Raw genomic sequence first — 15400 nt, forward strand, 5'->3', positions numbered from 1 at the left:
AAATCTTGCAGCATGATCCAGAGACAGCTTTCCTTTTTATGGACCCTAAAGTCTATTAAAGTCACAGGCCGTAAAGGATGAGTTTTAATCACTCATCACTCCTCGTGCATCACAGCAGGAGTTGTTTAATGTCTTTCCTCTAAAAGATGCAGCTGGCTTTATATCAGAGAAACAAAGAGGAGACTGACTGATGGGTTTGTCGAGCATCTTCATACAATCAGAATGGTGCAGTTCTCTTTCCATTGACTCTCTTTCACTTCAACAGTGATGAACATAACATGAATGACATCTCTGTTTGTTATGGGGGCAATGAGTCTGTCTGTCTATCTAGTGACAAGGAAACACAAAACCACAAGTGATATGCTTTTATTTTGGTTGAAAAGTGAGCATTTATACTGAGAAGGAAGATTTCTGATCAATAGCAGGAGCTCTGCAGATGTCGGTTTTTCTGATTTAGCCGTTGATACAGATCACTGTCAAAACAAGCGCACATAGACAATTAATATATCTGAATTAAGATTTAGCATCAGTATTTGCACTGAGCCACAGATAGGGCTACTCTACTGATACAGTTATTAGTATATATTAATTGTGTTTGGTTTTTAGCCATAATAAAAAATAGGTGTTTATGTACTTACCCAGTCGAAGAGGCGACCTGTAAACCAAATAAACAGCCATCAGAGACGATCTAAATAAAATCCCCAAAACGTTCACTACACATCTTCATTCTACGTTTACTAAAAAAGTGATCAAATAAAGGCTTGTGAGCCATGATAAAACACTGAGCATAATAATGATCACGGGTCCTAATATTACTGCATTCCTACACCACAGTGCTGTTGAATTCTGGATCCTAACTGGTCAGAAGGTGCTGAATAATTTTCTATAACAGCAGCTCTGACAGTAGTACAGCTACAAATTCCAATACGATATTGTTTTATAGTAAATGTAAACGTACACTAGCAACTTAAAAAATATATGTAGTCATTGATATGGTGACGTTTACAGTAAGGAGAGAACAAAGATAGGCTGGTGAGGGAACGGCCGTTCATAGCTGCTGTAATGTAAGTGAGAACAGGAACTAACTTGTTTGGTGAAAGGTTCTAGCTGGTAAGTTGCTGTGGTATAAGAAGTGGTATTGTCAACTCTGTGGTGGTCATCATTGTTGATTATTTTGCCATAACAGTGAGTGTTTTATTCATTAGATAATAACTGTGCTGAAATAAAGCTGGATAAATGAATCTGTAACTAGAGAAACTTAGTTATTTTTTTTTGTCTACACTTACATTCACTATAGATTGCTGTTCCTTTAAAGCAGCGGACAGTCGTTTTCTTATATGAGTTATGACAGTAAAATGTCTTCTCTTCACCCTCCTGCAGATATTCATCATTAGAATGAATAAGTGTCCTATCCAGTTTACACGGAGCTGGAAAACAGAAAACAATAATAAACCATTTATAAATGTTTTTGAATTATGACATCATTTGTTCTCTCAGCATTGAACATTTGTTTTAAGGTGTAATTAACACTCACGTTTACACACTGGGAGCTCTGTCCATTTTTCATTAACACATCTTATTTTTTCAGGTCCTTGTAGTTTAAAAAATCTCTGACATTGAACTTTTAACTCCCTTTCACCTGGTAGTATTGTAACATCTCCATTTTCAACAAAGGGTTGAAATCCACAAATACTGACTGAAAACAGAGACAATTTGTGTCACGACATGGAGATTAAAGGAATAAAACATTAATTATAATAAACACCTATGTGCTTTTATAATGGTGAATACAATGCAGCATATTACATTTGTATGAGACGAACACATTACATTACATGCTCTATTTGTACTTTAAATATAGGCAGTACACACATTCTTAACACAACAAACTGCAGGAAGTGTGAGTTCGGGAGGAAATTTGAGGCTAATGTTTATAAAGTGCCTGAGTGAAGGTGAGATCAAACTCCAGCTAAATATGAAACACTTGATTTTTAATAGCAGAGTAAAATGTGAGAAATTTGTGAGTGAATTTGTGGTCATTATTACCAGGCAACAGTACCACAGTATCAGGACCTAGAGATCCACCACGGTCCTCAGAGCTGTCATGATGTCTATGGGAATCTGGACAAACATTTTTATTTTTAAATTAATATCTTTCATAAGTTCCTGGAAGGTTTTGTACCAACATCCAACTGCAACCACTAACACAATATATGACACATATTGGACAATTTGGAAGAGCTCTTCAGTTTGGAGAGACTGAGGAACCTCCTTGAAAGTTGTACAGCCATTAGTCTGTTTGTCGAGTCTGAATAAGAGCAAAATTTGATACTTTTCATTTGTTTTCACACTCTCAAATGAGCTGTGCCATGAAAGCGCTTTGCACTTCACAGATAACGAGCATTTAACAACGTCCGCACGTTAGTAAGAAGAAAAGCAGTGTTAGCGTAACTTTTGTAAATATGGCAGGAAATTTTTAGTTTGGTTTGGTCCGCAAAAACATTTGCACACAACTCTACTAAAATATTACTAAATGAGGCCCAATGTTTCTAAAGTAGCATTTTGAGTTTTCACCCTCAACAAATAGTCAGCAAGTCATTGGCCAATGTTTCGGCTATGAGACGTGTTACTGTGTCCTCATATCAGGCGTAAGAGATATTATTTGTATCTGTCTAACGTGACATGCTTAACTGATATGCTTTGACTGCCTGTAGTAAGCAGGAGGGAGATAAATGATGGCTTTGTAATGTACTTTATTTTGTTCATTTTGTTTTATTTGGCTCAGTTTCATCAGTGTTTCTGATTCTGAAAATATCTGGCAAGTAAAAACCGTTCTACCTTCAACCAGCTACCGATGCGTGTAGTGCAGCAGGTAGTGGGATTAAGAATTAATGTGTGCTACTTGTCTCGCAGGCAAGTACTATTAAAAAGAATAGGCTGGACATGAAATCTGCTCAGGCTACTGATTTGTCCGCTGCTGCACTAAGAAGTCAGTATTACCATAAGAAAATTATTGTCTTGCATTTTTTTTTTTTTTTTTTTTTTGTCTTTTCATCTATTATAGGCGAGCAGGGGAATCATGTGTATAAGGTTTTCCTGTGAAAAAAAAATCTCATTTTTATTTTATAATAACACAGTGTTGTTGAGAAATGTTATTCATGTCTGCAGTGAGGACATTTACCTTTACAGACTGGCAGCCTCCAAGTTCCATATACACACTGTGCATAAGATATTCCTTCAAACTCATAGCCGCTGTCACATTCAAATCTAACAGTGCGTCCAGTAGCATAGAACGATGCTAACTCATCAGCAGGTTTGGCGTTTGGCACATGTGGAGCAGTACACACTGTTTCACCTCGAGCTAAAAACAGAACATTTATACATGGCTTTAATTTAGAATTTATTTAGTTATGTGTGTGCACACATGGAGTAATTTACTTCTGATCATAGTCGATTTTAGATGTTGATGCACGGCCTATTTATATTCCGTTTTTGAATTTGATTTTTGATGTGTACTAAATAGAAAAAAACAAAACAGTATTAAAATCCCCAAACAAGACCATGAACCAGTGAACATTAATGTTATCTATTGGATTATCAGTGTTATTTTAACATCTCCCTCCATGATCTCTGGGTCCTAGTGGTGAACTGTTGTATCCTGTACGTGAGTAAAGGTAGAGATATCTTTGTTAACATGCTACTCTAATAAAAGTAGAAGTGTGTACTGAGTTATTTTAGTTATAGATGATTATTTGATCAGTTTCTAGACACCTCTCTGACTGCAGACCAGAACACGATGGTACGTGTCCTCCATCCTCTATCTGCAGCAGTGTCTCACCGCTTGAGAGGTGTGTCTGTCCAGAATGCCTGTCAATCATGAAATGGTGGACTTCAAATAAAAGATCTTCTTATTTGAGCCCACTTTTGTAAACTAAAATTCTAAAAGGCATTCCACTTTAAATGTTGATGTGAAGTATGACTTTTCATTTGTATATGAAGTTAAAATATTCCTTTTTAATGTTTTGGCTATTTACAACAGCAGCCAGTGACATGACAAAATGACAAAATGTTTGAGAACCACTGATGTGACCTATGAGCATTCAGTTTTCTTGATAATTAATCCAACTAGTAAAACTCTCTCTGCAGTCAGGCTCGGCTGATGTGTGTAGTGCAGCAGGTGGTTGGATTCTTTTGTGAAAGTCATTAAGAAGTAGTTTTTGTTTTCCTGTGAAATAATTTTGTCTTTATTATATAATCACAGTGTTGTTCAGAAATATTAGTCATGTTTGCAAGGAGGATACTTACGTTTACACACTGGCAGCCTCCAAGTTCCATCTACACACTGTGCATAATGTAATCCTGCAAACTCATAGCCGGGGTTACATTCAAATGTAACAAACCTTCCACTACTATAGGAAGCGTCTAACCCTTCTAGAGGTCGGGCGTTTGGCACATGTGGGACACTACACTTTATTTGACCTAGAAAAAAACAGAACATTTATACATCTGTGTCTTTAAATTGACATTTACTTTGTTATGTGTGTGCACACATGGAGTTATTTCCCTCTGATCAAAGGATATTTTTAACTTAAACCCCCCTCATTATTATTAATCCTAAATTTTGAAAGCATTAACAAAGTCACTCAGTCTTTTTCTAACTCAAGTAAATTCCTACTCTATTATATTTACTTTTCATTTTTAACTAGATAGATTCCTACTACATTGATGTGCACCCTATTTATATTTTACAGTTTCTGCTGGTTTTAATTTAATTTTAATTAATGTTATTTATCAGATTATCAGTGTTATTATGACATCTCCCTCTGTGAACTCTGGGTTCTAGAGGTGGACAAAAATCCTTGGTTGTAAATGTCATGCCGTGTTTCCCTGTTTTTCCCCTTCCTAGTGTTCCAGTGTGTTTTCTCTCTCTCTCTTGTTTCTATGCCCAGGCTTGTTCTGCTTCCCTGCGGCTCACAGATAAGGCGCTTGACCCTAATACCAGCAACCAGAGTTCAAACTCTGGCCTTGACCACACTACCTTCCCATATACTCCTACCTCTCCTAACGTCCCGTAAAGCCCATTTAATGTTCAGTCTGTGTTCTGCTTCTGGGTCCCCTCATTCTTGTGTATTATAACACTAAAAGGCATTCCACATTAAATAGTTTGTATATTTTTATTAGAATGGTGGACTTGTGAAGTTAAATATTTTATTATTTATTGTTTGTCTATTTACAGCAGCAGCTAGTGATGTGTATTCCTGCTCACATGTGCTTTTTTTTTTAAAGCAGCACATTTAAGCTTGTCATTGGCTGCCACTGTAAAGAGACAAAAAATAAATAAGGAATATTTTATCTTGATGCTGGATTCCATTTTACCTGGATACTGGATTCCATTTTAACTGGATACTGGATTGGATGTTGCTGTAAATAAACTAGTTTTCTTGGCCAATTAAAAGGTGAACTCTGGACTATGAACTTCTGAGTAGGACTTGAATGCAGCACGAGTAATGTTAGATATGCTGCAGAAAGTAATGGAGTGAAAGTAATTGGATGCTGTCGTCCCTCCACTCTCACGTGTTCACTCAGGTTTGTCGATGCTGGAGTGGCCTTCAGCTTTATGTCCCAGGGCACCCTCATATCTATGTTACCTCTGGCTCTCCCTTTTAGTTATGCTGTCAGAGCTAGTCTTGCTGGAGTCCCTGCTTGCACTCTGCACACAAAGTACAATGTCCTTAACCATTAAGGAACAAAAGCTTACCTAACAATCTCTCTCTCTCTTTCTCTCTCTCTCTCTCTCTCTCTCTCTCATGCTACTCCTGAGATACCAGTGATGCTGACCCCTTCTGCTCTCTTGACCTGCCTGATTCATCCTGATGCCCTACTTCTGTTTGGAGTTCTCATTGGTTGAGATCGCTCGCTGCTGCTGGGGGTGGCCCCCCATGGACAGCCTGTAAATCAGTGGGATTGCTGGCGATGGTGCCACTTGGGGGCTGTGGAGATGGCTTGCGGATCTCATATAAGGAGTTGTACTCTGATGGCTTGGAACTGCCATTGCTGTAATCAGGACTCCATCAGTGGACATTGAATAGGTTCATCAAACCGGACTTCATGTGAAAACTGTGATGAATTTACTGGTTGCACAATTGCACTATTTGTCCATATAGTACACAGTTATAGAAGGGATTTATTTATAATTGCACTATCTGTTAGCACCCAGATGAGAATCGATTCCCTTTTGTGTCTTTCTCATATCGTCTCAGGGAGTTTTTCCTTGACACTGTCACCTCTGGCATGCTCATTAGGAATAAATTCACATATTTACAATTTATTTTGGTTTAATTTAATTCGAATGTATTTATTTCTGTAAAGCTGTTTTGTGACAATGTCCAATGTTAAAAGCGCTATACAAAAAAAATTTAATTGAATTGAAAGTAGGATCATTTGCTTTGAAATGCACTGAAGTAAAAGTATAAAGTCTGTAAAAATTGAAATACATGAACAAAGTACAGATACTTGGGGAAAAAAAAGAAGTTTAAAAAGCAGTATAAAAAAGTACAGTAAGAAATGAACTGTACATCGTTACTGTCCCCCAGTGCTGGACCCTGTGTCTGATCAACATCAGCGTTATTGTGCTGGTATGTCTTGGTCTGTAGATCTCAAGTTCAGGGTTTTAATTCTTCTGTGATATTTAGTAATCATCTTTCAATTGGAAATATTGGATTGTTATGCGATCATGTGACCTATGAGCATTCAGTTTTCTTGATAATTATTCCAACTAGTAAAACTCTCTCTGCAGTCAGGCTCAGCTGATGTGTGTAGTGCAGCAGGTGATGGGACTCGGAACGATTAGTGTGCACTTTAGTTACAGGAGTGAGCTATGTCACAGATCTGTGAAGTGCATTTTTATTTAAACATGCACACAAAAATAAAATTTTTCTTTTCTGAAAGTCATTAAGATGTAGGTTTTGTTTTCTTTTTCTGGTTGTTAAACCTACAGAACTACGAATAAAAAATAACCCAGATTAACAAGTAATCATTTGTTAAGGTTTCCTGTGAAATAATCTTGTCTTTTTTATATAATGACAGTGTTGTTCAGAAATATTAGTCATGTTTGCAATGAGGATACTTACACACTGGCAGCCTCCAAGTTCCATCTTCACACCGTGCATATGGGTCTCTTCTTTCAAACTCATAGCCGCTGTCACATTCAAATCTCACATATCTTCCATTAGAATAGACCTCTGCTAACGTTTCTGCAGGTCGGGCATTTGGCACATGTGGGGTAGTACATGATGTTGGATCTAGAACAAAAAAACATGACAAAAACATGAACTGAATTTTGAAGTTTTTGTTTACGCTTAATGACTACAGTTAAGAAGTGCTGAAAAGCACGGACAGAGACATCTGAATTAAACATAACTCCTCTCTCGTTCTCTATCTCTACCATGCTTGCCTCCCAAGCCCTCATTCTCCTCACTCCGACCAACGTGTCACAATCTTGTGTTTATTTATAATAACATGGTGGTGTTCAGGAATATTAGACATGTTTGTAATGAGGACACTTACCTTTACACACTGGCAGCCTCCAAGTTCCATCTACACACTCTGCAGAATCTGTTCCTTCAAACCTATAGCCTCTGTTACATACAAATCTTACAGTGTCTCCATTATTATAGGAGTTTTTTAATGCAGCTGCAGGATAAGCATTTTGCACCTGTGGTTTAGGACACGTTGGTTTATCTAGAACTAAAAACAGAACATTTATACATTTGTGGCTTTACTTTTGTATTTATTCAGTTACATTTGTGCACACATGGTGTAATTTACCTCTGATCATAGGGATTTAGACTAAATGAACAAATAAATGTTTATAATCTTAGTATGATAATCCAAGCATTAGATTTCGTTCGTTTTGCTCAGATACAGGAACTGACTGCAACTAATCAATAAACTTTTACAGTGAAGATGCTGCTTATTGGTGCCATTTGCTTTGAATATGTTGAGCTAACACATTAAATCATCATCAGGAAATAAAAAATGATGTGTTTATGTCAGACATCATTATCTTAAGTACAGTGTATGCTACAAAGCTGCTCTGTACATCAGATAGCAACCGAATTTTGGTTAAATAATGAATAAAACAGATAGGAAATTATACCATGGTGCTGTTGAAGTCTGGATTCTGATTGGTCAGAAGGTGTTGATTAAATTTTTGTAACAGCAGCTCTGACAGTAGTGCAGCTGCAAGTCACAGTTTTATATTTTATATGTAATTTGCTCGTCCTAATTCATTTCTGTAGTGACGGCATGTGTTATACAAAAACCTTATAATCATTGACATGGTAACATTTTCAGTAAGGAGATGTTTATTTAACATTTATGGAAGGACTCTCCAGAGTCCGAGTTTTGTAACAGTCAGGGGCAAAACTATAATTTTAAGCAGTCACTATAAACTGATTAAAAAAAAAAACAACATATGACAGCCAATTTTTAATAAATAAAAAAATAGTAATTGTTGAAATATAGCTGTGGTAAAAAAGCAGTAATAGAAACTAGACATATGCAAGGTTACAGTGTTTGTGGAGTACTGTTACAGTGTGACCCACACTCATGTGTTACAGTACAGCTGTAACATAGGACACCTTCTGTTTTCAGTGAAAGTGTACAGTACAAGCTGACATTATTGGAAAATTTGTACATAATGAAAGAAGTATGAAGTGTGTTTTTAAAATAATTTTTCTATGATTTCTCTTTCTATCTTTCCTTTTATCCACAAAGATTCAGTCTATTTTTTGGCCTTTCTAGCAAATCAAACAATTGAACGGATGTAATCATATGTAAAACATGATAATCCCATATCCCGACTTGCAAAAAGCAGTGTGTGAGAATCTTACCACAACTAGGACTAGAGGACCACTTGCCGTTATGACAAGTGTTATATTTGTGTCCATGCAGCTTATATCCATTTCTGCAAACATACTCAATCTGTTCCCTGTGCTCGAAAACATCCTGGTAAGGTTGTAAGATCATTCCATTGTAAACACGATGAGGAGGATCACAAGTTTTAGGCTTTCCTGCAGAATGAAAATCTTTGTTTTTTAATAACACAATGTTGTTCAGAAATATTAGTCATGTTTGCAATGAGGACACTTACGTTTACACACTGGCAGCCTCCAAGTTCCATCTTCACACCGTGCTTCTGACTTTCCTCCTTCAAACTCATAGCCGTAGTCACATTGAAAACTAACATCGTCACTAGGAGGATAATATGTTCGTAACTCATGTACAGGCTGGGCGTTTGGCACATGTGGGGCAATACACCATGTATTATCTAAAACAACAAATAGAAGAACCTTTTTATATTATTTTACGATTAATTTATATTATATATCTTTTAATATTTCTTTATGTGTTTGTTTATAAGTCTTGTTTTAGAATCTGGGACGTTTCTTAAAATGGCTCGTCCTTTAAAAATGAAAATGTACTTTTCCTGTCAGATTATATTCTTAAAATCTAGTGTTCAAATGACAACCTTACCCAAGTGTGTGTGCTGAATAACAGTATAAATATTATGTAGGTACTGTGTAAGTCAGATAGCAGATCAGTATTACAGCAGATCAGTATTACAGTAAACATAAGCACATGATTAATAGAATAAACTAACAAGCAGAATATCAAAAACAACTTAAACAGTTGAAGTTTGCATTGACAATGTTATTCATCAGTATATTACTCACCAATACACTGAGGTTCGTGTGACCATTGGCCATTTGTGCATGTTATCTCTCCCCACCATGTTTTGAGAGCAGGTTTCAGGCCCGTGTTACATCCGTAGGAAATACTAACGCCATGGTCGTATTTTTCCAAATGTGGGACGAAAAAGCCATTTTCAAGTGGTGGACGTGGACAGTTTTCTGCAATTACTTTTTGCACAATTACTTATCAGTTAGTAAAATGAAATGATGGGTGAAATGCATGCTGTAGAAAAAATTTTGGCACCCTTTCCCTAAACAATCCACTATATATACAGTATGTTGCAAAAGTCTTAGGCAAGTGTAAAGAAATGCTGTAAACTGAAGATGCCTTCCGAAATAACGAAATCGAACATTTATAAATTTGAACAGTAAACAGTAATAAACTAAACAAAGTCAATATTTGGTGTGTTTAAAAACACATCAGAACACTTCATACAGTAGTATGAGTCTACTGATTGGTACATTTTTAGGCATCTTGGAGAACCTGACATAGTTCCTCTGGAGACCTCGTCTTGCTTCTGTTTTAGCAGCTAACCCTGACAGCCAGCATTCTTTTTCGTCTGAAAAGTGCTCTGTTATGTAATATGTTACGTACAAATGTTTGCACATTTTGATTATTTTTTGTAAAAATAAATTTTTTAATCTAAAAGCTGCTCTTTTTAGTGCTCCCGAATAGGACTATAGTAAAATGCTTGCCCCATCCTGAAGATGCCACAGCCACCCATGGCCGGGAACCAAGAGAACAAAATTTGCTCATACTCTCTTTCCCCAGTCAATCACAGGGACAATAGCCAATTGCAGGCATCTGTGAGCACATGCATGCAGAATAGGTCAGATAGCTCTTTCTCCTGAGTGTGGAGCATGTTACGCTACCCTGTGGCGCTGCGAGAGCAGCAGTTCAAAAAGACGCCAAGGCTGGATTCACGTGTCTCTGAGGAAGGACGTGCTAATGTCACCCTCCCCGTTTTGTACATGTCTTTGTGATAGAGGAGAGTTAGCATCTGGGTCTAACTTAGCAATGTAATTTAAACAATGTAATTTAATTGTTTCAAACCACACTGTTTCAACACAGCAGGTACTGGGCACAAGTTTGGACAAGATCACAATTGAAAGGACAAAATCTGATATTACATGCTCAGATTTATCTATTATTATTGTAGAGGCATTAACAATGTTAAATACTGCTCTCTCTATCTCTCTCTCTCTCTCTCTCGCTCTCTCCTCGTCTATGCTTCTTTGTCCCGGCTAGTCTCAGTGAAGGAGGCGTGGCCTCTGTCTCTGTCAGTCTCAGTGAAGGAGGTGTGGCCTCTGTCTCTGTCAGTCTCAGTGAAGGAGGCGTGGCCTCTGTCTCTGTCTGTCTCAGTGAAGGTGATATGGCCTCCAACTTGTCATATCTAGATGGAACTTAGCACAATTGGAAAGCCATAAACTGAGGGAAAAATCACAAACATGTGGCTTAGTTGGAAAAGATTAATTAATAAAGATCAGCTTTGTAAGATAGCAATGGAAATAATCACTTCTAAATAATAATGATGTAGAGATTTACATCGCGTCTGTGCTACATCTGAATATTTCTGAGCTCTTTTCTTTACATACAGCTGGGAATCAGTTTTTTTCCCCTCACATAGTCTTTATTATTGTGTAACAGTAGTTGATGGACAGATTTTCTTCCTACATTTTTGGAAATCCACTAAATATTTAGATAGAAACACAGTTATTAAAATGTGAATGAGGCTGTTGTAGCATAGTGCATATGTGAAGTACACTTTGTTTGATTGAAACTCATACCTACAGCTATTGCAAAATTACAAAAATCACATTGCATCATATCGAGAAGCTCTAAATTGTTATCTTAAATGATTTTTCCTATCTTTCCTTAAATGATCTATTTCCTAACTATGAGCCTTCAAACCTCTCATGGTGGTGTGTTTTGTGCAAAAATGTTTGCATGCAGCAGAAATTTACATAACAAATACAATACATTATTTTTGCAATAATCTATCTATCTATCTATCTATCTATCTATCTCTCTCTCTCTCATATATATATATATATATATATATATATATATATATATATATATATATATATATATATATGTATATATGAGATTGATTTTTCAGACATTACAGACATCTTACCCCTCACAGTCTGACATGACCAAATAAAAAAAGCCAGGATAATAATCCTCATCTTCTCTGTTGTTCACCTCAGAGTGCAGCGTAAAACCTTCAGATTAACCACAGATACACACTACTTTAGAAAAGCAAGTTGCTTTGTTTATGAGCAGCGTTAATGATTTACCTTTCCGCCTCCATTTACCAGAAACCACAAATCTAATGCAAGATTTCACCATTGCAGATTTCGTAACTCCAAATACTGACGTGCCAAATTAAAGAAAAGTTGAACACATTAAATACACTGAAATTCTGCAGGGTTTTAAAGGTTTAAAGACAAAAATCCAGGTCAACTTTAAACTATTGACTTGTTAAAAAGCGTCTCACTAGCTGTGTTGAATTTGTATGAAACATATCTTTGAGAATTAAGGCCAAAATGTTCAAGCTTTGTCTCTTCAACCCATAAGACTTTGTATAGAGTGATTGAATATTTTGTAAAGTTTAGTCAGGTTTAGATGTTCTTGACTACTTTATTGTCACAGTACTCCATAGCCCAGACAATGTGCAGAATACGGGGAGATTGTCACATGCAAAGTGTAACCAATACCTGCCAGAAGGTGCTGCAGCTTGGTGATAAATTATAGGAAAAGAAAAAAAATTATATATATATTATAAATAATATATATATATATATATATATATATATATATATATATATATATATATATATATATATATATATATATATTTATTTATTTTTCTTTAAGCACAATTGGAAAGCCATAAACTGAGGGAAAAATCACAAACATGTGGCTTAGTTGGAAAAGATTAATTAATAAAGATCAGCTTTGTAAGATAGCAATGGAAATAATCACTTCTAAATAATAATGATGTAGAGATTTACATCGCGTCTGTGCTACATCTGAATATTTCTGAGCTCTTTTCTTTACATACAGCTGGGAATCAGTTTTTTTCCCCTCACATAGTCTTTATTATTGTGTAACAGTAGTTGATGGACAGATTTTCTTCCTACATTTTTGGAAATCCACTAAATATTTAGATAGAAACACAGTTATTAAAATGTGAATGAGGCTGTTGTAGCATAGTGCATATGTGAAGTACACTTTGTTTGATTGAAACTCATACCTACAGCTATTGCAAAATTACAAAAATCACATTGCATCATATCGAGAAGCTCTAAATTGTTATCTTAAATGATTTTTCCTATCTTTCCTTAAATGATCTATTTCCTAACTATGAGCCTTCAAACCTCTCATGGTGGTGTGTTTTGTGCAAAAATGTTTGCATGCAGCAGAAATTTACATAACAAATACAATACATTATTTTTGCAATAATCTATCTATCTATCTATCTATCTATCTCTCTCTCTCTCTCTCATATATATATATATATATATATATATATATATATATATATATATATATATATATATACACACATATATATATATATATATATATATATATATATATATATATATATATATATATGTATATATGAGATTGATTTTTCAGACATTACAGACATCTTACCCCTCACAGTCTGACATGACCAAATAAAAAAAGCCAGGATAATAATCCTCATCTTCTTTATTGTTCACCTCAGAGTGCAGCGTAAAACTTTCAGATTAAACACAGATACACGTTACTTTAGAAAAGCAAGTTGCTTTGTTTATGAGCAGCGTTAATGACTTACCTCGATTTACCAGAAACCACAAATCTAGTGCAAGATTTCACCATTGCAGATTTCGTAACTCCAAATACTGACGTGCCAAATTAAAGAAAAGTTGAACACATTAAATACACTGAGATTCTGAGCTTTATTGTTTATCTTCCTGCAGGGTTTTAAAGGTTTAAAGACAAAAAATTCAGCATTATCCTGGTCATATTTAAACTCATATTGACTTGCAAAGCGTCTCACTACCTGCATAAGAGAGAGTGTGCATATGTATATGGTGAAGTGACCTTTCAGGGAGAATGTATTTTAATTTTCAAAAGCAAGGTATTCGCATACACATTTAAGATACAAGAGTTTATTAGCATTATGTATGTAACATGAGCAGAGAGGTTACACAATTATATATAGTTCTCAACATGCTAGAGAAAGCGCATGGTTGAATGGTTTATAGGAATTAAAAATAAACTAAGAAAGAAATAACAATAACCTCCAAACCTCCCGAGTGACATTTAGTAGAAAAAAAGTCATTTATTTATTTATTTAATTTCAAAGATTTTGTTTTTCTCCCTTCTGCTGCTCAGGATTCTATAACCCCAGCCAAGAGAGGAGATGTCTTCCCCCTACTATACACCTTTACATCACATCACTGTTGAAGTCTCAATTCTGATTGGTCAGATGATGTTGATTAATTTTCTATAACAGCAGCGCTGAAAGGAGTGCAGCTGCCAGTTGTTTTAATAAGTTAATAACATTTTTAATAACATGTTTGAACCCAACAAAATTCAAGAGAAAAACAAATAGATAAATATTAGCTGACGAGAAGCATCCTGAAAGCATGGTGCTGCCACCACCATGCTTCACAGTAGGTATAGTGTTCTTTGTATGATGAGCTGTGTTGAATTTGTATGAAACATATCTTTGAGAATTAAGGCCAAAATGTTCAAGCTTTGTCTCTTCAACCCATAAGACTTTGTATAGAGTGATTGAGTATTTTGTAAAGTTCAGTCAGGTTTAGATGTTCTTGACTTCTTTATTGTCACAGTACTCCATAGCCCAGACAATGTGCAGAATACGGGGAGATTGCTGTCACATGCAAAGTGTAACCAATACCTGCCAGAAGGTGCTGCAGCTTGGTGATAAGTTATAGGAAAAATAATCAACTTTGTCATGGCAATAGTAACTCTGCGTCATCACACCACCTGATCACTGATTGCTTTCCTATGACACAGAGTGTTTAATTCCTTATATAAGGAACATCCCTTTATATCCTCTTTCCCTTTAATTTGTCATCCTTCTGTATGAGATCTTGAGATTTCTCCTAGTCAGTCATGTTGAGTTATTGATGTGTGATCAAATATAGGATGAAAAGGCAAACTTCAATACCAGAATAAGGTGTAGATGACATGGCAGTTAGTTGTGGCTGTTAGATCTGATTGTGTTAGCTGGAGGTTTCCTAATACTCTTTCTATTAAAAAAAAACCCAACATTTTATTTGTGTATGCATTTTTTTTTGAGTGAAAAGCAATAATTTTTATTTTTCGTAAACTACCATCCCCCTCCAAAACTGTGTAATCAAGGTTCAATCTTGTAATCATTCACTAAAAATCAATTGAACACACAGACCAGTTCATATGGAAATCAACTGTGTTCAGTCTGTCTCTTAAAGTGGTACATTTCATTAGACTGTTTAGATTTTTTGACAGTGTTCAATTCAATTCAATTCAATTTTATTTGTATAGCGCTTTTAACAATGGACATTGTCACAAAGCAGCTTTACAGAAATAAATGGATTCACAAAAATATATTGTAAATATTTAAATTTATCACTGT

General features: G+C 35.6%; 1 protein-coding gene across 2 annotated transcripts; it reads right to left on the reverse strand.

The window, feature by feature from the left end:
• Nucleotides 1-350: 350 nt before the first annotated feature.
• Nucleotides 351-13492, reverse strand: LOC113540126 (complement factor H). Of its 2 annotated transcripts, none has more exons than XM_034303545.2 (13): nt 13426-13492; nt 9738-9923; nt 9155-9331; nt 8895-9074; nt 7567-7746; nt 7131-7301; nt 4306-4479; nt 3182-3361; nt 2047-2121; nt 1535-1696; nt 1287-1427; nt 639-655; nt 351-473 (listed from the first exon to the last, which is right to left on the reverse strand). In XM_034303545.2, the coding sequence occupies exons 1-13, from the start codon at nt 13475-13477 to the stop codon at nt 471-473; spliced, it is 1698 nt and encodes a 565-aa protein (XP_034159436.2). In that variant the 5' UTR covers nt 13478-13492; the 3' UTR covers nt 351-470. The 2 variants fall into 2 exon arrangements, with proteins under 2 accessions (XP_034159436.2, XP_034159435.2); XM_034303544.2 differs by lacking the exon at nt 13426-13492 and adding an exon at nt 11897-12056.
• Between the last annotated feature and the right edge of the window lie 1908 nt (nt 13493-15400).

Source organism: Pangasianodon hypophthalmus, chromosome 4 (assembly GCF_027358585.1).
Source record: "Pangasianodon hypophthalmus isolate fPanHyp1 chromosome 4, fPanHyp1.pri, whole genome shotgun sequence".
Lineage (NCBI taxonomy): Eukaryota > Metazoa > Chordata > Actinopteri > Siluriformes > Pangasiidae > Pangasianodon > Pangasianodon hypophthalmus.